Raw genomic sequence first — 21,215 nt, 5'->3', positions numbered from 1 at the left:
GTATCGAGATACAATCGACGTACGTCGTACGTGGTTTGACACGTGTTGGACAGATCTCCCACGCACACCGCCAGTTGCAAACTACCAAAAGGCCGCTCTCTGGGGAGTGGTATGGGTAGTTATGAAGTGCGATAAATCAAGCAAGATGCATGGAATGTGAAACTCAATCCATTTAACCAAAGATCCAAAGCTTCTCAGTAGGGAAGTACTGTAATGTTTTGTTAGCTGACAATCATAACGAGACGGTCAATAGATGAGGGTAAACTCACGTTTGCGGGCTGGTTGAAGCGAGTCTTCCTGTCAAGGGAGCTGATCTTGTCGATCTCAGACTGCTCGAGGTCGAAGTCGGTGACAGACAGGTTCTGGGCAAGGACGTGCTTGCGGCTGGTCTTGGGGATGACAGCAAGACCACGCTGGGTAGCCCAGCGGAGAAGGACCTGGGAAGGCTCCTTGTTGTGCTTCTTGGCAATGGCCGTGACGGTGGGCTCCTCGAAGAGAGGGACAAAGTCGGTAGCGTGCTCCATGTTGAACTCCTTGAAGGAGGCAGGGCCGAAGGAAGAGTAGGCGGTGACGGCGATACCCTCATTGGCAGCCAGCTTGATCAGGTCAGGCTGGACCAGGTAGGGGTGGTGCTCGATCTGCAGGGTAGCAGGAGGGATCTTGGCGTAGCGGAGGAGGTCGTAGAGGAGCTGGCCCTGGAAGTTGGAGACACCAATGCTCTTGGAGAGCTTGTTCTCAACGAGGCTCTCCATGGCAGTCCAGGTCTCCTGGATGGAGGCCTTGGAGGGGCGGATCTCGGACTTGCCATCGTAGTGCCAGCCGGGAGGGTATCTGACGGAGGGGTCGACGTACTCGAGGGCGACGGGGAAGTGAATGAGGTAGAGGTCGAAGTAGTCGACGCCCCAGTCGGCGAGCTGCTTCTTGACGATGGGCTCTACGCGCTCGCCATCGTGGAAGGTGTTCCAGAGCTTGGAGACGATGAAGAGCTCCTCACGCTTGACGAGACCCTCCTTGATAGCGCGGGCAACACCCTGGCCACACTCAACTTCATTGCCGTAATCTGTACAATTGCCAACGTTAGTTACATGTTATCCCCATAGCACATTTGAACGTCATGGCGAATCAAAGTGTGTATGATTTGAGTTGTCCATGTGTGATGGATTCGGGGAATGTGGGAGCATAGCCCCGAGTGTAAGTGGATGGCATTGGTGAGGATAGTGAGGGGAATGAAGAGTGACAGGGCAGGTCGGGGGGGAGGGGTGCGAATCCCGGGTGAAGTGCAGGGGTGGCTGCGGAGAGCTTTCCGGGTGAAATTGTAGCGCATGGGGAAAATCCCCATCGGTGTTCTGCAGAAATTCGCACCGATCATCCATGGTGGGGTTGAGGAGGGGTAGTTGGCTTCTCAGGAAGAAATTATGGAGGGGGGAGAAACGCAGCAGACCACCAACACCAGCATCAATGGCAGCGCGCACCGCGTTTTTTAGCAAGAGAAACCTGTCCAATTGCTTCCTGGTTGCCACGCAGTTGCCGCCTGTCACTGAATCTGGTTTGGTTGCGCAGCAGAATTCTCCCTCTTGCTCTCGCCTTCACCACACCATTGACAGTGTATGCTCGTGCTCGTGGGCTGTTCACTTACCGCAGGCGCCGTCAAACAGACGGTATCCGGCCTTGATGGCCTCGTAGACGGTGTCGGCGGCAATGTCGTTGTCAACCTTCCACAGACCGAAGCCCACTTGGGGCATGTCAAAGCCGCTGTTCAGCTTGATGTTGGGGACGGCCATGATGAATGGTAGCTGTCGTTGTTCTGGGAAGTAGGTTCGAGGGGATCAAAGATCAACGAAGCGTGGCAAAACTTGAGAGAGAGAAGAGGAGAGGGAGAGAAGGAAAACTCAGACAGTACTCAGGGTTGGGAAGAGGGACGATGTACGTATTTATAACCATGGTACCAACGAACGTCAGATGCTCTGATACGCGGTTGCCAGGCAATGTAGAGTATTCGGGCAAGCTTGCTGAGTCCTAGGGTAAGTAGACCAGTTACAACTTCCTGGCTTTCCCATTGCCCGCGTCGATAACCTCCACCTATCCCTGGCCGGCTGCATGCTTTCAGACACCCCATGGTGCCGTCACCATACATATTTGCGGCGATATCTAGGGCTCATGAGGCTGGCGGGGTGAAAAGGGACCGATAGGATAAACAGTGACACACAGATCGCCTTCCCCAAAACCAACCAAACCAGCCAGGGGGTCCCCGCCGGAGGATAGAAAGCTAGCTGGTCGTTCCGAGCCCGTGACACGTCGACATTGGACGATGCGAAATATCCATAAGTGTAGTGGCCGGGTAATGTTACGGGCAGGAAGAGGCACCTCAGACGGAGAGGCGCGCGTGGATACGCCGGCCGGGCTTCATGTGGAGATGGGGGGTGGGTGGTTGCTGGCTCGCTGCTACAGAATGACACGCGCCCATTTGTGCGTTTAGATCAGCCTGTGAGGACTTGAGCTACGGTCGACCCAGGAGACTTCCATTGGGGTAAATTGGAGTTCAAGCTTCCCGCTGCTAGCTGTCAAGGTCAGGGTCCCAGTTTGCAAAGTTTCGCGGGATGGAAGCCAAGATGCATGGGAATTGTCATTTTGGCAGCCCTTCCTTTGGGTTGGTCCAGGGCGGCTTTCCAGCCCTGCCACTGGTTCCCTTTAAAACTACCTACTAAGAAACCGCGGCCAGCTGACGCTGTGCCTCCCTGTCACTCATATTAGTTCAGGAATACCATATTATGACAGATTTTCCGCAAGTGTCACTGTCCCCTCAGGTGTGCCTGTATTCTGAACCAAAGGAGCTGCTTATTCTTCTCCTTGGTTCCCGTTTTCTCTTTCCATCACAAGCGTAAGTATCCGCATGTTCCTGGCCTGGACCTTCTCAACGAGCATCGCTGTTTACCCCAAGGACCCACACGAGGTGCTATTGTGGAGAATCGATTTCGCCGAGACCCGTTTTATTTTGCATTTAGCCTGAATGCTGTTCGGCACGGCTAATTGGCTTCTCTTCTTCCATCGTCAACGGCTTGCTGGACTTCCATCCGCAGAACTTCACCAGCAGACCTTCACCCGCAGGGCCCGGCAAAGAAAACGTCTCTATGCTCCCGAGTTCCGATTAATGAACGCTACTGAATACTACACAGCGCCTTGTACAAGCCGTCTTCCACTCCAATGCTAACCACACCAATCACACATCTTCTTGGACGCCACTCAGATGCCAGATCTCTGGGTTGCACGGTGGCTGGAGTCAGATAACACTACTTCACTACCTACCTACTTCGCACCAGCCTCGATCCGAATCTTCACGCGGAATGTCGCACATCCCGTCACCTCATTCAGTGCACCCTCGGCCCATTTGCCGGAGCGCCTCGTATCCACGTGGGTGGGCGCGTGGGGTCATTCCGGACCTGAGACCCTCTCTGCACCTCACTTCATCCGGGTGGATCCCACCATGAGATGAATCTGAGCCTCATCCCGCTGCTTCCTTGTTGACAAAACTGCATTTGCACCCGAAGTGACCGGACTGTAAGCCTCACAATTACTTGTTCTCAACTTCAGCTGTGTTTCCCCTCAATCTTTGTCGATATTGTGACGAGAATAAACAAGGACCTTTATAGTGGCCTTTGTCTCGTGGCCTCGATCGAGTTCCTGCGTTCAAATTGTTCGCTGACTTCAGAAGACTGACAAAGCGGTCTCGTTTGTTCTGCTACTGAAACGCTTTTACGCCAGCGAAGACACAATTAACCAAGAGCTTTCAATTACTTTCATTTCAAGTGGCAGGACATGTTAAGGCATTGACTGCTACGACGAATGGCGCACTCTCAAAGCCATCGCAAGTATGCGGTACACATTGTTCTCGAAGACAACCACTGGAATTACTTTGTTTCTAGCCTGCGTACCAGTCCTCTATTGAACGAATGATGAAGGAATCTTCGCAGGAAGACACATACATATACAATTGACTGCCACTGGCATTCGAATTAGAAAAGAAAAATAGAGACATATTCATCAAACACATCAGCATCATCACTCATACTTCCAATTTCACAACATTCAAGCAAACGGGCAGGTACCATCGCGAAATTATATCCAATCAAGTATCATCAGCATGTCACAGAATCCTAATCACCAGGTCCAGGCAGCCATGAACAATAACGGCCTTGACCTGGCCGCGCAGCAGGCTCTGACTCAAGCGTGGCTAGAGAGGCAAAGGAGAATAAAGTTGGTGAACAGGATCACAGCGAGAATGGGTGGCGAGAGGGGTGAGCAATATCTGCAGTACGACATGAACGGCAACGTCCGTCCTTATCGTTACGGTTTCCCGACCCGACCCTCCGACCCAAGGATCCATGGACCCAGTGTGAGGTACGCTCCCCGTTACTTCGACTCGACCCATCTGGATGAGGCCCAAGCCAAGTACGGGGGTCAAAAGCATCCCAAAGGTTACAACATCCGTCTGAAACGTATTTTGGGAGCAGGGGGCTACGGATTCGCAGCTCACATCGTACACAAAGACCCCAGAACGGGCTTCAATACTGACTGCGTGATCAAGATTGAAAAGTCTCGTCACCACAGCAAGTCGGCGCTGAAACGAGAGGAGAGAGCTCTCTGGGTGAGTACTCCCCCGCTCTGGATCATGCAGTCTTTTGAGTATCTTTCTAACGTGTTATAGAAATTCGTAGGAGCACAACATATCCTGCAGATATCGGACATCACTCGAGAAATCCAAGCAAAAAGGGCTGCTGACCTGACTGCGTACCAGAATAGCCACCCCCCTCCCCCAGCCGGGGCCAAGTTACCCGACCCAGAGATCCAAGACAAGAACTGGACCCTCAAGGACTTTGCAAAGCAACCCATTCGCAACTTTGTCATTATCGAGAACGCCAATCTCGGTGACCTAGGCTTGTGGATCAGCAAGTCTAGCCGTCTCGCAAAGCGTTGGCCTCAGAGAGCCATCTGGATGCTCTTCCAAAATCGTGAGTCTATGAAATATCCTGCCTGATAACCTTTGGAAAAGGTTACTGATTCTGTCTTGATAGTCGCCCTCGGTCTAGTTGGTATGGGTTTCCCTCTGAGGGAACATTACGAAGCTTCGCACCCAGATTGGGAGTACCAAAAGCCAATTGACGAGGTATTCCCTGATGACCCAAAAGTCGAACTCCAGGAAACCGTGCACTTCGATCTTGACCCCAGAAATGGTAAGTCTATTGAGAACTCTGACTTTAAGGAACAAGTTACTAACTTGCGCAGTTCTTTTGGCGAACAGATCCATGTTTCACGGCAACTTCCCGACTTTCAAGGCATGTATAACCTTTCACTCAATTTCAAGAAGGTCGTACTAACAGTTTACAGATTGCCGACTTCGGATTGACCGAGTTCTTCAGCGAGTACGAGAATGACCCCGGACACTTCAAGTAAGTTAATCCTTAAAGGACTGCTATGAGCTTGACGTAGCTAACTTTTCTTCTTCTACCAACAGTAAGGAGTTTTTCTTGCACTGTCGTTGCAGAGGAAAGCCCGTTTACTACGCACCCGTAAGTCACCCGTCACGTTGCATGAGTTACAATCGCTTTTACTAATATACACTGTCTAGGAACAATTTACCAGCGAGTGGGAGCAAGTGAATGACATCATCGACGACGACGGCATCAACCACTTCGTGGCTGACGATGGAACAAAGCCGCCAGTTGCTGGCAACTACGGGATGCATACAAATATCTTCCAGGTGGGCATCATTGTAAGTTGACCACTCTGACCTCCATTTTACCGTGTTATCTGAGATTAACGAGCTTGAACAGATCTGGTGCGCCATTACTCTCTGCTCATTCCAGCAGGCCGCCATTCGTGTCCCTTACAGAGACGCCTGGGGACGAGACATCACCACCTACGGAGGCGCCCTGCAGAGTGCACAATTCAACGACGTTGATCCCGAGCTCAAAGACCTGGTACAGAGATGCATGGCCCACAACCCCTCTGATCGCCCGGATCTGAGAGAGCTGGTTGCCACGATCAACAATCGTCTCGTCAGGAATGACCTGGAGTCGGAAGATGTTCTGGCCGCGTGGTCCCGGGACTTCTTCACAACCCCTCGTGTTCCCGGTGACGAAGCCCCTCGGGTCAAGCGTGAACGCGAGGACGAAGGGGATGACGCGGAAGGCGATGCTGGAAGGGGTGCATCCCGGCGTGCGGTCGACGATGGCACTGGTCACCCCGTTGCACTGGACGTTCAGAGGGTGCAAGCATGGCAGCAAGGAGTCGCTGACGAGCCGCTACTCCTCGACGTCTTCCAGCCACCGGTTCAGCCTCAGTCTGTACAGGGAAACAATCTTCTCGGGCAATCATCTAACAACCGCCCCGTCGCCCCTGGCTATCCGGCCCTATCTCCAATGCCCATGATCAAGGAGGAACCCGCAGCGGCCGCACCGGTGTTCGTGGGCCTCAACAACCAGTACAACCGACCTGCCGCCGTCAACCCGCCCGGCGGCTTCGACGCGAAAGCTCAGGGGGCACCGCAGATGCCAGTCATGCAGCAGCCCAACAACAACTTCATGTTCAACAATGCCGCGCCCAATCCCATGGTACAGAATCCCGATTTGGGAGCTCAAGCAGGTCTAGCGGCATACCGTCAGGCCCAGGCAGTTCGGGGCGCGGGACAGATTCCGTGGAACGCGTATGCCCCGCCAGGTGAGCCCTTCCTTCATCAGCCAGTGCCAAATGTTCAACCCCCTCCGCCTGAAGCTATACAGCATCAGTTTGCGCCGGATGATGATCCTAACCCTTACGCCGAAGTCTGGCGATTCAACTCTGTTCACCAGCAGCCTGCCGATCCTGAACCATATGCTCAAGTTGGGCGACTGGGTCCCACGCGGGAAGAGCGGCAGGCGCGGCAAGAGTGGCAGCAGCAGTGGCGACAGCGGCAGCAACAGCAAGTGCAGCAGTGGCAGCAAGAGGAACAGCAACGGCAGCAGAGACAACAGCAGAATCAGTACATGCAGGACCCTGGCCCCTCTAGGCAGCCTCAAATGCAGATGCAGGCTCTTCTCCAGGGTGCTCAGCAACACGACATTGGAGGTGACGAGATGGATATATTTGACGAGTTTATCAACGACCCCGATGCTATGGACCAGAATTGAGGCCACGGAGCAGTGAGCTTGTGAGTTGTAATCGTCTGGTTTTGTCATTTCTCCCGCCTTTTGTAAAGAACTGTAATGGATCTAGAGTAGCGAATGGCGTATGGTTTGAATGAAGATCAGAGACGGCTAGCTCCGTCTTTGGTCTATAGGTAGGTACATGTATCCTTCAAAAAAAGAATCGGGATTGAACAATAGTGTATAAAGAATGTTCACGAGGTGAACCGTTGGCTTGTATGTTGTTAGATTCAAACTTGCTTTTGGGGCTCTTGGCTTTGCTTGAAGCAGGCGTCTGGTTTTAGATAGTTCACATAAACAAGACGATAGAAATGTGTATGCTATATTGAAAAGAAAGAGAGTTATTGCAATAAGATTACATCTCGTGTGTCCTCGGGATTATCTCACAATAAGGCTCTGTGGGTGTTTGATGACCCGAGCCATCGCCATTACTATAAACCCATACAGGCCCTACCCTTATACTAAGCTCTATATACTTGGGCTGGTTCATAGCAACCAGTTGGAGGAATCTTCTGCCAGGCGCTTCAACAATCGGTACTCACTTCTCAGAACCTCCTAAGTCTTCTCGCATTTATTACCTCTCTTCATGCACTAGATACACCGATTACCTCCAGTCAGGGTGTAGCGACAGTCCAGCAAAAGGTGCTCATCGTTGGGGCATCGACCAGCCTCAATGTCATCACACGCATTCGGAATGCAATACATATAAGGGAACTGAGCAGGGAAGTCGAAGAGCCCAGGACCAGGGCTGGGGATAAAGGGGGTTTCTGGGAGTTTTGAGGGTCGTCGGCAGGGTCTCTCTCAGAGCTCGAAACAGAATTGTCGGAGTGTCGAAGAGTTTGACCTGGTTGAGCTGTCGGAAGGGTCTACGTCGACAGGCTCACTAATCGCAACTGGTTAGCAAGTCTCCTCGGTACGAATGCTCACTCAATTCCAAGCTATCCGCTCCTCTTTGTAACGTTTTGTCGTTAACGTATTCGTTAACGGATACGGTGTTCGTGAAAGGAGCTGACGAATAGGGAGGTGAAAATTTGGAGATGGTCGATGCGATCTTGAAAGTCACCATCCAACCTTGTAACATTGGCAAAAATCGACCAAGCTCTTCCGTTCCCATCGTAGCCGAGACCATCCCGACAGTATTGGCTGAAGGGAAGGAAATGAGGTATGGCCGTGATTCTGCACTCTTGTTAAGTAGCTTCCAGTGAACTCTTCGGAGACATTTTCTTTACCGGAGCGGTCAAATAACCTAGGAAGGAACCGGAGTTCATGTCCGTAGTATATAAATCGAGCTATTGGGCGACTCATTGTCACAATGCATCGAGCTGTAAGGTAGGAGGTGTAACCTGGCCAGTTCTTCGATGGTCTTCGACGAGACCACCCCTGCTGGTGGAAGCTTCCTTCAGGCCAATGTGCTCGATTGTCTTCTGTACTCGCCCCATAAAAGGGAATTCGAATACCGCAGTCCGTAGCCTCGCTTGGTCCGTGACGTATTCGTGATGGTCGAAGCAGCCGACGAGCAGAAGCTAAGAATAAGGTGGTGAAGAGAATCCATGGGAGCATGGACCTTAAATGGGTTAAGTGATGAGCAAAGCAGCCGACAAGCAGAGCCTAAGAATAAAGTGGTGAAGAGAATCTATCTAAGCATAGACCTACCTCGAATGGGTTGAGAATGCATACCCGCAAGCAGAGGCTAAGAATAAGGTGGTGAAGAGAATCTATGTGAGCGTGAACGATGAATGGGATAAAAATGCACACCCGTGAGCGGGGACTAAGAATAAGGTGGTGAAGAGACTCTATATGAACATGACCGATGAATGGCATGAAAATGCACACCAGTGAGCAGGGACGAAGAAGAAAGTGGCGAGGAGATTCTATCGTAAACGTTCAATGGGATCAAAATGCACACCCGCGGGCAGGGGTTTAGAATGAGGTGGTGAAGAGAATCTATGTGGACGTGAACGTTGGACGGATAGAAATCGCACACCTATGGGCTGCTTATACACATGGTTTGATTAACGAATTGTCGTGAACGAATTTGCCACAAACAGCTACCAAAATAATGTAGCAGAGCTCACACTCCGGGTCAAGCTTTAGCAGCCTCTTTAGGCACACATACGTTGATGAGCTCCCTTTTATACTAAAGATCTTTTGCTCGAACCCTAATCACATATCAAAGGACTCGCTAGACCAGATAACAAGGCCATGTCTGGGAGGCTGTCCTCTGGCCTAGGCTTTGACAACTTCTTAAGGGTTAAACGCTCACGAGCTTGATCTTTACCGAAAGCCTTTCCCCCATGGCCAGGTGAATGTGATCACGGTCTTGGTGTCGTGACATCTCAGGATTCGTCCTGCGCATTAGGCTTTGTCATCATCTCAAGGTCTAATACATTGACTGGCTCAGGATGCGTTGTAGCATTACAGCCAGTAGGCAAGAATTAGATATAAGTATGAGCGGTCATTGTATCACGGGATGATGAAAGAAGTTGTGACACAAAAGAGATATGTCTTCCAATATAGGGTATCTTTTCAAAAGTCTAGTCGTAATGCCTATGCCATCCAAAACTCCTCATGCTATGTACACCTCACCATCTCCAAAACCCAAACGCCGAAGCCCATATAACCCTCAATGCAAAAAGTACCGACTTTTCTCATGCCTGCCAATCTCTCCTTGTCTTCTGCTGCGAAGTCAAGTCGTAGTTGGCATATCTGCACTTACACTGCTCCCTCCCCGCCGCGACGGTGACAGCGTTGCCAGCTTTATCCTGGCACTCCGGACCCCCTTTCTTGACCTGCACGATCTCTACCTGGCCGGGCCACGGTCCCCACTTGACGTTTCCGTCAGTGCTAGTCGCGTTGACCCCAGACGCAACAGTCCCGAGCGGCGTAGTCGTGTTGCGTCTCGTCCAGAGAGTAGCGCGGAAGGCCGTGTCGGAGAAAGTGCAGGTCGCGGCGCGTCCGTCTTCGGTGATTGCCTCGGACGGAACCACGGTCTTTGGGAGAGAGAAGTTGAAGACGAGACGCTCGTTGAGTGTGTTCCCTTCGAGCAGCACCATTGTCTGGTTTGTGAATTGCGGGGCGAAGGGGTTGGAGGAGGATGAGACCTGGTAGGTGTAGGAGTTCTTCGGGGAGATTGTCCAGAAGAAGGATGCGAGAGAGTCATTTGCGGATTGCGAGTAGTTTTGGTATGGGTAGCAGCGCCACGTCGACGGGTTGGCGGTGCATCCAGTGTTGGACTCTAAAAGAGCCGTATTGAAGGCGAAAGAGCCAGATGGAAATAGGGTGGTAGAGTTGGTGGTATCTGGCGTTGTTGAAGGGGATCTTGATAAGTGTTAGTGGTGGTGTAAGTGGGTAAGAGATGGAAGGTTACATACGGGCTGCGCATTCCAACAGTCAGACCAGCCGACAAACCAACAATCAGACCAATTCCAAGGATAAGCGCAACTATCATGCGGTATCTGTTGCCGCGGCGAGCGATCCAGAGCCCCTTCTTGGCCTTCTCCGCAGCCGACGATGGCCCTACAGGCGTAGTGATGGGAAGGAGCTGAGACTTGTCCTTGAGAGAATTCCTGGGAGAAAGCCTGGGTGTGGATGTGCCCGAGCTCGGACGGCTGCCATAGCTGCCTGCGCTGAGTAGGCTGCGCGTGCTCAGAGTGCTAAGGGTACTGTCGCGAGACGAGCTGCGGGAGTAGGCCGGGGGAGGGTAGGACGGATGCGAGTTGATGGCTCGTGGTACTGGCGAGCGACCGTAGTATTTCGGTTTCGTGCTGCGGCATGGCGGTGGTGGAGGGAGGGCAGCCATGTTTGGGTGTGTGACGGCGGGCAGGGAGTCGTCTTCGGCAATGACAGGCATGCGACCAACGGATGAGAATGCGGTACGGCTTGAGCCCGGAGAGAAGGGTGACTTGGGCATCTTGTCGTTGGATTTAGATCACACAGCGGTGGTGTATTTGGTTTCGATGTGCGACAGCCTGTCTGCTGTTATACAGGACTGGCAATCGACGTAAGATTACTGCTAAGTCGCTGAGATGGGTGTACAGCAACGAAATTGCTGTAATATCGTCACTCTTGGCCTCTACTGCCTTGGCGTTGTCGAGTGCAGATGGTGCCAAATCTCCAGTAGTAAAGCGGGCGTAAAGAATGATATGAGTCGTGATTCTTAAGACAGAATAGGAGTACACGGACTTAAGACTACCCAATTACAAGGAACCGACCTGACAGAATGTAGAGCGTCGGATGCGGCTCACTGAACCAAGGATCTGGGTTTGTTAGACAGTGATGTCGAGATCTAGAGTGTTGGTGCCCGTTCAACGATCTCAGACATGCGGCTTCATATAAGACTCCAGCATGCCGGAAAAGTCGGCTATCGAGAATATCGCGTGGCAGCAGTCCTCGTTTGTTTTTCTCTGGCTGGCGATTCAGGTAACGTCTGAGGAACAAAGAATGTCGGATGGTTTACGGGGTGATGGTCAACGACCATGAACCGAGTCCCGGCAGACAAAGAAGTGGTGCGGAGAGGGGGAACAAGAGCAAAGGATGCTACGTTTGAGATTTTGTGCCTTGAAAAGCTCGACTTAACAAGAGGTGAAAACCCACCCGTTTGCCGCAGTGTAAGCCACTCCTTGGCTCCGGACGATGAACGACTTCGTCTAGATTCCCCCGAGAGGGGTCCTATCTCGTCGCATGGCATACCCGAAGGGCTGAGCACACAACATGTGGGATCAAGGTGCGCGATGCGTGGCAAACCCATGTACTTGCATTTCAGCTGGGTTCTGGCATTTGCCCGTCTGGAAGCGTTTGCAGTCCGACGTGCTGCTCTGTGATCGACAACAGGAACGGCTTCTTTCCGAGCAGGGATCGCGGGCGCGATGTCACAGGGGTTCTCGATCTGGCAGGCTTTGGCGGAACGTCAGCGACGGTGGCCAGCCGGGCATGTCGATTTTCTCATCGACAATCCGACGCTAGGCAGTAGCGAACAAAACGGGGTGGTCGGGAAGCTGCAGACATGCCGCCATACTTTCACGGTTGATGGAACGGCTGCAGAGAACAATGGGGTGGAGAGGAGTCGTCAACGTCGAGAATATCCTTCAGAAGTCCAGCTCACGGCGGCCCAGCAAATAGTCTTGACGATAGCGTCAGTCTGGTCGAGCCATCATTGGTGGTTGGTACCAGACTAAGACACCGCTAACCACTTCGAGCCACGAAAGACAAGGAAACTCACAAGAAGTTGTCAGGAACCACTCGACGGCGTCAAGCCACCAAAACTCAAGCCCGGGTGCCAGATGGGGATGGGCAAACAGCACCAGAGCACCTCTGACCAGTGCTAAATTTTCCGGGACCTTGATCTGTCAGCGTGGGGTTGAACGAGGAGGGATCTGAAAACTCTTTGGCATTCATTACCTTCGACTTCGAGCTTGGGGTCTCGGGGCGGCGGGTGTGAAGCAGTAGATATACTGAAGGCGGAACTTTTCGTCGGCGTTCAACTCTGAACAGAGAAAGCGACCAATTGGCGAATAATCTGATCCATCTTTCTGCAATACACGCGTGACAGGGTAAGTTGAAGTGGGGGAGTAGGAAATGCCGTGGGGGGCGGATGAAGAGGCTCAAAAAGATGGGAACCGAAATGGCGATCTGCGTCGTGTGCAGATGTGCAGATTGCACAGTGACCAGAAACACCATCGAATGAGGGGCACATGTGGTGTAGGAAAATCGGCTTGGTGTTCAAGACACTAATATCGAAGTTTCTATGAACAGGTTATGGATACTAGTGTGATGGCTCTTAATCTTGTTCAACAATGACGCAAATCAACCTTCCTCCCACATGTCCAGGTACTCCGTATATCCTGTAGTCGTATCCGTACAAAACTGTGCAGATCAACCTCCCTATCTCAAGCGTCACCCAAAATCTCTTGCGTTGAAGACAGCGACGCCGTCTCCTTGCCCTTTCCCTTGGAGGAGTCGCTCTCACTCTCGGCATAGGAAGGAGGATCTAGCTCGTCTCCGCCAGCCACCCACACCTTAGAAAGCTCTTCCTCGATTTCCTGGCGTCTTGCCTTCCAATTTTCAACCTGTTCAAGGCGTTCACGAAGATCCTGGAGCTCCTTCTCGACCTGCATCTTCTCATGTTCTGTTCCGATTCTTTCAAACTCCCACTCATCGCCACGTTCTCCGCCTCCGAGAATGAGGTTGTACGTGTGATACTTCTTGAGTGAGGCGCGTGTAGAAATGGTGATGAGAGCTGCATCATGTCAGAAAACCTGTAGGACATGGAATGATTCTTCAACTTACTGATTCCTTTCTCCTTGCACACTTCGTAGAGCAGACCCTCGACGTCTTGAGACACGGCGCTAGTACCCTCGTCAAGAATGGCGAATTGAGGCTCGTGGTACAATACGCGGGCGAAACCCATGCGCTGTTTCTCTCCACCGCTCAGAACATCTTTCCACTCTTTACGGGTGTCCCAACCACCTTCACGGTCGGGAAGGTAGCCGAGACGGGCATCCTCCAAAATGCGCTTCAAATCGTCTTCGGACTTTCTCTTCTCACGCATATCATGATGCCCGTCAGGGTAAATGACCTGGTCGCGCAACGTACCGATGCTGAGATAGGGTCGTTGCGGCAAGAACATGATGCCATCCTGACCAATGTCCTTTGGACGACTGACGAGTCCTCTGTAGACTGGCCAAAGGCCAGCAAGAATACGGGCGATAGACGTCTTACCGACACCGTTGGGGCCAGATATCTAAGAGCGTCAGTTCAATGTCATTTTACGTCCGTAGATGATTAATGACTCACCAGAAGATGCTCTCCTCTCCTGACAACCATGGAGAGGGAATCCATCAGCTCCTCACCACCGTTGGGCCATAATGATGGAGCAACAACAGGCACGTTTTCAAAACGTACGCCATCGAAACCCTTCTGGATGGTTCCCTGAACATCCGAAAGGGAGTAAAGTTCGTTCTGTTGCCCTCGCAAGAAATATGCATCGGCGTGAACGCGATGCAGTGTCGAAATCAAGGTGTAGACTCGGCTGGTGTAGCCGGCAAGCTCGGAGAGATCCTTGATGGAGTACATCATCCTTCCACCAGCATCCGCAAGTGATAGCATAAGACGCTTGTTCGTAATGAACTCCTTCATGCGCCCGCGCTCCCTGCTTCCCTTTGCAGCATTTTCGGCCAGCTCAGCAGCGCCGCCTAGGCCTCCCCATGCTGGAAGGAATACTGGTAATGAGGATAGAAGGTAGCCGTACGCACTCCAACTGTACTTGAGTATGAAATCCTCAAGCATGTTGTACCGAATCTTGAGCATGTAGATGCCCTCCATCCAATTCTTCAAAGACTTGAACTCCTTGTTGAGGAAAGTCTTCTCCATGTCGGCACCTCCGTAAAAGGCGATCTCCTCGGCATTGGCGATTAGTCGTGCATGCAGCCCCCTAAAGTCTCCCTCCTTGCGACCCTCAACTGCCTTAAGTTTGCCAAATGGAGGCGAGAGCCGGCGCAAAATGCTCGCTGTTAGGAAATAGTTGCTCAACAAACCCGTTAGAGCCAATGGGCCCAAAGAGCGGAATAGCTGGTAGTTAAAGACGCAAAGGTCTACAAAGGGTTTGCCGAGTGATGAGTAGAGGTTCGCGGCGGCAGCACAGAATAGTGTCAAATCTTGCGTGATAAACTGATCCGCGCCCTGGCCGACGCCTCCATCCAGATTGGAGAGCTTATAGTAGTTGAGGTTGTTGTTCAGGTATAGATCGTGGATGTACCGAGTAAGGCGGGTTCTGAAGGCAATCGACACCTTGGATTCGAGGAATTTGATCATCGCATTCGTGTACGACGCAAAACCGCCGAGACCACACCACTTTAAAATTCGTTAGCATTGGTTGAGGTCGTGATGGTTAGAGGTTTTGGAACACCACTCACCTTGACCAGTCCCCAGAGGAATGCCTTCCCTTGTCCGGCTACCAGATCCCGCACAATCTCACCGTCAAGTCGAGCGACCACGAGGGAAAGGTAGGTGCGAAGCATCAAGAAAACGCTGTGACTCAAAAGCAGCCCGGCCTCTTTACTCGACCACCTCGGGATCATGATACTCATGAGACTGAGGAACTGATGCAGGAATGCTAGGTTCAAGCCCGGCTTCGTCTGCGCTGAGGGAACGGTTCCGTCGCCGAGGCCAGATACCCGCGGAGGGTTGAGGAAGAGCCGGCGATGCGCCTCAAAGGTCAGCGGCTTTGTGGTCTGAATGACAACCTTGGAGGTTCCATCTTTGTATGGGACGTAAATCGTACGTGATCCGTCCTTATTGTGCAGCCACGAATTCGTACGGACAAGTTTGCGGCCCTGTTCCTTTTCCTCACGCCTTTGCCTCCACCAGCGTCTACCTCCAGCGGCGCTGAGGACTATTGATGCGGCGAGGGCAAGTGTTCCGAGCAGTCGGGTCGTGCGGGAAGTACTTCGGAGGCGATTGCGAATCAGTGTCGTATACTTCTCGAAGAAGGCGGCGAGAGCCTCTTCTGCGGCCGACTGGCGGAGTGTCGATTGTTCTGCCATGGCAATGGCAGTAGAAGTGAAGATTGTCTTTCAAGACCTGCGACGTCGTCGTGAGGTCGAGTCGCGCAGGCTCGCCACGGTTAAGGTGCTACTATAGATGCGTAGCCATCACAGGGCGGGAACGAATGAGAGTAGCAAGCTGAGAGGTGCTAGGCTAGAGAACGCGATTGATGTTCTGTCTCGGGATCGCTATTGAACCGTTCTGGCTTTGCGTGTATGATGATGGTGAGGTTGTGAGGTAGTTCGAAATGCCTCACGCAAGCACGTGGTCGCATTAGCAGGCTGAGTCGTTTGTTGTTGGAGAAGCGGCGAGTTTGGGGAGCAGACGCTGGCTCGTGATCGCATTACGACATGTGAATGCCGGCGGGCAGTGGAGATCCGAGGCACCCAGCACCCGAAGCGGTGGATAACTTGGGGAAAGCTGCGGACGGACAGGTTCACGCCTCTCGGGGCTCTGCAGAGTCTCCACTAAGAATGGGGATCGTGCCGCTGAGAGCCCGAGATACCTTGGCCTGTGAGTGGCTGTTTCTGGCGGGGATGACGCTAAACTTACAGGATATGGAGGGACGGAGCCAATGACATGCCAGACGGTAAACCCCAGCTTCCACTGTGCAGTCAGGTAGTCACATGATGCACCTTTTGAACTCGAACTAAACTTGAGGGGTCTGGGGTAGGTACAGTGGTACCTTGGCAACTTAGGTACCTTGGCTGCGCTTGGTTGTGTAGTTGATAAGCCTGAGTTCACGCGACATTCATCTATGCGATGAATTTGAACCATGCCAAGCTGTGTTGTAGCTGGAAGAATTCAAGACCTGGCGGGAACGGCGAATTCTAATTGTTGTGGTTTCCCAAAGTAGCTTTGATACAGGCGTGTCGAGTTTCTGGGAAGCGGGCTGTGGTTTGGGAAAGCAAGCCTGCATTGTTTCCTCTCTTGATCTGTTCATGGGGCGCCGCACGTAGCATCACTTCCTGCCTCTTACTCCGTCCATCGCCTGGCAGGCACTCCCTCTTTGCGTACTCTCCTGACTTACGAAATGGGCAATGAAGGGACAGACGGCTGTCTCGACGGACCTGGCAATGGTGGTCAGCTCTACCTTCTCCAAGTAATAACCAAAGAGTCTGATTTTGCAGAACAAAGTGTGTTATTGCCGTGACTCAATTCGACCAACGTTACCCGGTAAAACAACATTCTATCATCACAATATATCTCCCTCCAGTCATCGATTTCCACATACGAGCTTGATCATACCGGCTTGACCAAAGGCATCGCCGAAACGAGCAATATCAATCCTTGACATAAACAACTTAGGGAGCCTGCACATACACACTACTTCTGCAACGACATGGAGAACCGACGTTTCCCAGAGAACTGTACATGTTTTCTGGAGCGCGACCTCGCCAACAAGATCTTGTCCAAGGCGGAGCAAGCCAATGTCGTTCAGACCATCCAGCACTTGTACGGTGCTGGAGCCCCCCTCATCAAAAGAGAACACATCCTCTACCTTGACGAAGCGATCCGGGGAAGACATGAACACGTGAACTTGGGCGGAATGGACGGAAGCGCATCTGTTTCGGGGGCTGATTGGGATTCCTAGGAGGAACAGTAGGCCGAACCACAACATGTCTGCAGCATCATGAGTAACTAACTACACAAATGCCAGATACGAGCCAAGAATCGGCTTCCGTACCATTCAAAAGATGATCAATGGAGTTCCTCCTGATGGCCGAATGCGCACCTGGGGAGCCTTGAGCGCCTTTCGCATCGCCTGTTTTCCCAGACACACGGCACCATTTTCTCAAGACTTATTGTCGAAAAGCCATCAACTGTGGGCATTGTACCAAGACCTATGGAAGCGAAGTCCAACCTGTTTAACCCTTATGTTACTATTGGATCGGCTGCCGCCGCAAATTCAAGTAACAAAGATCGTATGCTTTGGTCTCGGCGCGCTCTTGCCAAATGTCTGTCGGACGTGTCAGGACTGCCAGCGTAGTCCTGATTGCCAGGCACACAGAGTAATAAGGTCGAGGACTTTTACACAACATGCCGCTGCGGTCAGCATGATGCAAAAGCTGCGCCAGCAAACTCCCTACCTAGAATTCTACTCGCAAGAACCAGAATATTCTCCAGAATGCAGGGTTCTTTTGAATCAAATGGGCATTCGTGTTCTCGATGGACACAGAGGTTTCCTCGAAGTTGACGACAAGACACTTGTTTTTTCGATCAAACCGTCCGTTCCCGTCAAGCAAATCATCACCGAGTTGGCAAGGCCAGCGATGATAATCTGGGATGCTATGAGTGGTGATGAGAGGAACGATGATGAAAGGAACCCAGACAAGTGGCAGTTGCTGACCGAAAATAGTAAGCGATTATGGCACAGGTAAGTTTGATCAACAACTGTGTTGAAGTTTTGGGAAGAGCTGATTGATTTTCTCAGTCCCTTTGGAGTCGACCCTGATTCATCACGGACGAGGAAAATGCTGGGCGAGGAATATTTGGCGTGTCCGTTTCTCGGAGACAGGCTGAACTTTGGACAGCTTGATATCCATATAAGACGGTCAGCCAGAGAAATACTGGGTGGAAGTGCTCCCCAGACGCCCTTCTCTGAGATTTCGTCTGCTCTATCTTGAGTAAACGACGCTCGTCGAAGCATAAAGGAAGCTCCACAGCGAAGACGGCTCACTGAGGGCGGCTTTGATAAGACTAAACACAAAAATATGTTTCCTGTAAGAGCTCGAAGGTCGTGAGAAGAGACGAAGCTGGCTCTTGTTAGGTTGAACTGGTGGTTTGCGTCGATACAGTACGGTAACATTGTACACTTAGGTTTTTGATGGACGAGTCGTTGGTGGGCTGAGTAGCCAAGAACAGAAGATATCAACACCTTCCACTGGACTTTCCAATATCAGGTTGTTGTTCGTGAGCGTGTGGGCTGTGCGGTTGGTAGGACAAGTGAACGGAGTAGTAGAATGCCAGCTGCGTAATCTTTTGGGGAAGTTGGGGATTGTGCTTAAATCACCATTCCGCAACTGCCCATTATCGTGCATAAGCTTCCGGCACCATGCCATAGGAATGATAGCTTTCCTTGCTGAAAAGAGAATCATCCAGTAGCAGTACAAGTATTCCGAAAGGGAATACAAACCGTCAAACATCCGTAGCCGTTTCCTCTGTGGTTCCCGGCGTGCGTGTCTTATCGAGACAATTTTCAATTTTGTCAGTTGAAACTTGGCTCAGCCATTCTCTGCACAATGACCTAATAGAAGCGGGAGGCGTTGAACGAAGAAAAGAAAGTTGGCTTTCGTGAGCAGACAGTCTACTTGGGATTGAAGTAAGGGACATGCACACACATACACTCACGGCCAGTTATATGGGCTGTCATGTTTCATTCAAATAATTCAAGTCGAAGAGACAGCAGTGTAGGGCCTGTAGGTGCCTGACACTTTGCCGGGAAAAGATATAAGATGCAATAATATTGAAATGCCAGTCTGTAGACTGCTAGACACACGGGGAGCCCACGGAAGGAGGCTCATCCCCCGCACAATACCTGAGGAGCATCTTGCATTGAGTGGGAAGTTTACTCGTACAAACCGGCGGCACGGCAATGTGTGGGGCCCACGCACCGTCCCCGATGCCGCCGGCGTTGGTGCACCACCCACATGAGCCTCCGCCACACGAGCCTCTTTTTTTGTTCTGTTCAGCATTTTTTATTTGTTTGCTCCGGAGGGAAGGCTTGCACTGTGTGTCTTGAAGTATGTACAGTTGGCTATGGCGGTGATGGTGGTGGTGCCCTGGACTTTGAAGTGGGTGTCCTGGCCAATGCCTTTTGGGTTCTGGAACCTCTGACGCTTGTTTCCGTAGAATAGAGTCTGGGGGGCACGGGGGGTGAAGGGAAGCAAAGGCAGGGACAGAGAAAGAGAGCTCAAGACTCTAAGCAGTCTGTCATCCCATGTTTACGCGCGGCGGGGAGATGCATGCCGAGACCGTTTCCGGTCAATGCAGGCGGCACCGTGGATGTGTCTTGTTTCTTCTTCTTCTTTTTTTTTTTTTTTTCAATCTCTTTTTTTCCTTGGGAGAATACAGCCACCTGAGAAACATCTGGCGACTTTGGGTACTCTGGTGGTTTGGCCAGCAGGGGAGGGGATGTAGACTAGGGGAGTAAGCTGCTCAACGGATGAACGGGGAGGAATTAGATACGGGAAAACATATCTCTCGACTATGAGAACCTGGAAGAGATCTCAGAAAGACAGAGAGGAGGAAGGTGTTGCGGTTCAAATTGCGGATTGCAACTTTTGCGGTGGACCCGACTGGCACAGAATCCGGCGCGAAGACATCCACGTTGGGAAAACGTTGCTTTGGGGACCTTTCGGGGGGTCATCCCGGTGTGGTTTTTCTTGTCAAAGGCCCCAGGTCGCAGCGGGTGCGGAATCGGGAAGCCCTTCCCCTGGCGGCGGTATTTCCCTCTTTTGCATGAGAGCGCCCCTGCTGCGCGGTGCGTGAGTGGCCCAAAGCCTGCGTCCTGCATACCGTCCTGCGTCCAGTGCCTTGGAAAGCTGGGACTCTTCTTTTTATTTGTCCAGTTCACTTTTTGGCGACAATGTGGGATGGGGATGCATGAGAAAGGCAGAGAGGGCCAAGGTTGGTGGTACGGAGTACCTTACCTAGTATCCGTACTGTATGGGAGTGTGTGAATGAGTGAGTGAGCACTGAATACGTAGTGTGAGTGAATGTGTGCCTGCCCAACCAGATCCGTCACTCAATCGGGCGGTAACATGGCCAATGAGGATAGAGCGGTCCAGGGATGAGTTTGTCTGGGATGTCTGGATCTTGCCCCCATGAGCTTGTTTGGATGCTGGTTGGTCGGCGACGTTCTTTGCGGCTGTGAATCGGTACGGGGTGATGGTTCTGGAATGTCTGGGATGCTTTTCGATGAGCGCTTGAGAGAGTGAAGTGATTGTCCAACCGTCATCGCCAGGCTTGCGAGGGGGGCGAGCTTTTGGGGGGAGGTTTGGTTAGGACGAGTGAGTGAGAAGTAACCGTAAGGTAGTGGTGTTTCTTCTACCTAGCTTAGCTGCGTGAGGGTTCGGGAGGAAAGGTATCCTCAATCTCATACGAGCACTCACTCTCACTCAGATGAAATTCTCAACTCTGTGTGCAACAATAGCATGCGCGGGGAATATCAGACGGAAGACGACATGGATGAGGCAAACTCCAACCGCCCAATATGCTCATGCGCTAAGCAAATGGCAGCTGGCATCCGCCCAGCAGTGCTTCGAGCTCTCCGTCTCTGTGCTTCGTACTCTGGGCTTTAAAGTCTGCAGTATGGAAAACCCCGGCCACTCATCTTAGAAGAGCTCCCCATCTGCTACCCGCATCAGAAGAAGTGGAGGGGGGTGCTGGGGCCCTTGGGGGGCTAGCAGATGGATGGTGGTGTCGCGCATCGGGACGAGGTCGAGACTGTATTTTTTTTTCGTCTTTGCCTTTTGTTCCAATTGTCTTATTTGA

The 21,215-nt window shown here is 51.9% G+C and overlaps 4 protein-coding genes across 4 annotated transcripts; 1 reads left to right on the top strand and 3 right to left on the bottom strand.

Moving 5' to 3' along the window:
* Positions 1-172: 172 nt before the first annotated feature.
* Positions 173-1,781, bottom strand: HER10_EVM0010604 (NAD(P)H-dependent D-xylose reductase xyl1; the record flags this gene model as incomplete). The annotated part of the gene is made up of 3 exons (XM_035480058.1): positions 173-208; positions 270-1,060; positions 1,637-1,781. The coding sequence occupies 3 exons, from the start codon at positions 1,779-1,781 to the stop codon at positions 173-175; spliced, it is 972 nt and encodes a 323-aa protein (XP_035337637.1).
* Positions 1,782-4,138: 2,357 nt separating this feature from the next.
* On the top strand, positions 4,139-7,220 carry HER10_EVM0006154 (uncharacterized protein; the record flags this gene model as incomplete). Its single annotated transcript, XM_035475747.1, has 8 exons — positions 4,139-4,642; positions 4,703-5,006; positions 5,070-5,228; positions 5,281-5,330; positions 5,383-5,444; positions 5,510-5,564; positions 5,624-5,767; positions 5,829-7,220. The coding sequence occupies 8 exons, from the start codon at positions 4,139-4,141 to the stop codon at positions 7,161-7,163; spliced, it is 2,613 nt and encodes an 870-aa protein (XP_035337264.1). The 3' UTR covers positions 7,164-7,220.
* A 2,541-nt stretch (positions 7,221-9,761) lies between these two features.
* Positions 9,762-11,670, bottom strand: HER10_EVM0013168 (uncharacterized protein). Its single transcript, XM_035482532.1, has 2 exons — positions 10,550-11,670; positions 9,762-10,496 (listed from the first exon to the last, which is right to left on the bottom strand). The coding sequence occupies exons 1-2, from the start codon at positions 11,086-11,088 to the stop codon at positions 9,827-9,829; spliced, it is 1,209 nt and encodes a 402-aa protein (XP_035337848.1). The 5' UTR covers positions 11,089-11,670; the 3' UTR covers positions 9,762-9,826.
* Positions 11,671-12,897: 1,227 nt separating this feature from the next.
* HER10_EVM0010866 (ABC transporter transmembrane region 2) lies at positions 12,898-16,076 on the bottom strand. The gene is made up of 4 exons (XM_035480313.1): positions 15,089-16,076; positions 13,971-15,026; positions 13,464-13,917; positions 12,898-13,413 (listed from the first exon to the last, which is right to left on the bottom strand). The coding sequence occupies exons 1-4, from the start codon at positions 15,716-15,718 to the stop codon at positions 13,064-13,066; spliced, it is 2,490 nt and encodes an 829-aa protein (XP_035337662.1). The 5' UTR covers positions 15,719-16,076; the 3' UTR covers positions 12,898-13,063.
* Between the last annotated feature and the right edge of the window lie 5,139 nt (positions 16,077-21,215).

This window comes from Colletotrichum scovillei (assembly GCF_011075155.1).
Source record: "Colletotrichum scovillei strain TJNH1 chromosome Unknown Contig00002, whole genome shotgun sequence".
In the NCBI taxonomy this organism is placed as follows: Eukaryota; Fungi; Ascomycota; class Sordariomycetes; order Glomerellales; family Glomerellaceae; genus Colletotrichum; species Colletotrichum scovillei.
This window is presented reverse-complemented; position numbering and strand designations above follow the sequence as displayed.

What these genes read in the sequence shown, in the direction of transcription:
- HER10_EVM0013168 (XM_035482532.1), bottom strand. Translation starts at nt 11,088, where the DNA reads ATGCCCAAGTCACCCTTCTCTCCGGGCTCAAGCCGTACCGCATTCTCA. An exon ending in ACTGTTGGAATGCGCAGCCC is followed by an intron (nt 10,497 to 10,549) that starts GTATGTAACCTT and finishes ACACTTATCAAG; the next exon opens with ATCCCCTTCAACAACGCCAG.
- HER10_EVM0010866 (XM_035480313.1), bottom strand. Translation starts at nt 15,718, where the DNA reads ATGGCAGAACAATCGACACTCCGCCAGTCGGCCGCAGAAGAGGCTCTC. An exon ending in GGAGAGGAGAGCATCTTCTG is followed by an intron (nt 13,918 to 13,970) that starts GTGAGTCATTAA and finishes TGACGCTCTTAG; the next exon opens with ATATCTGGCCCCAACGGTGT. An exon ending in GTGCAAGGAGAAAGGAATCA is followed by an intron (nt 13,414 to 13,463) that starts GTAAGTTGAAGA and finishes GACATGATGCAG; the next exon opens with CTCTCATCACCATTTCTACA.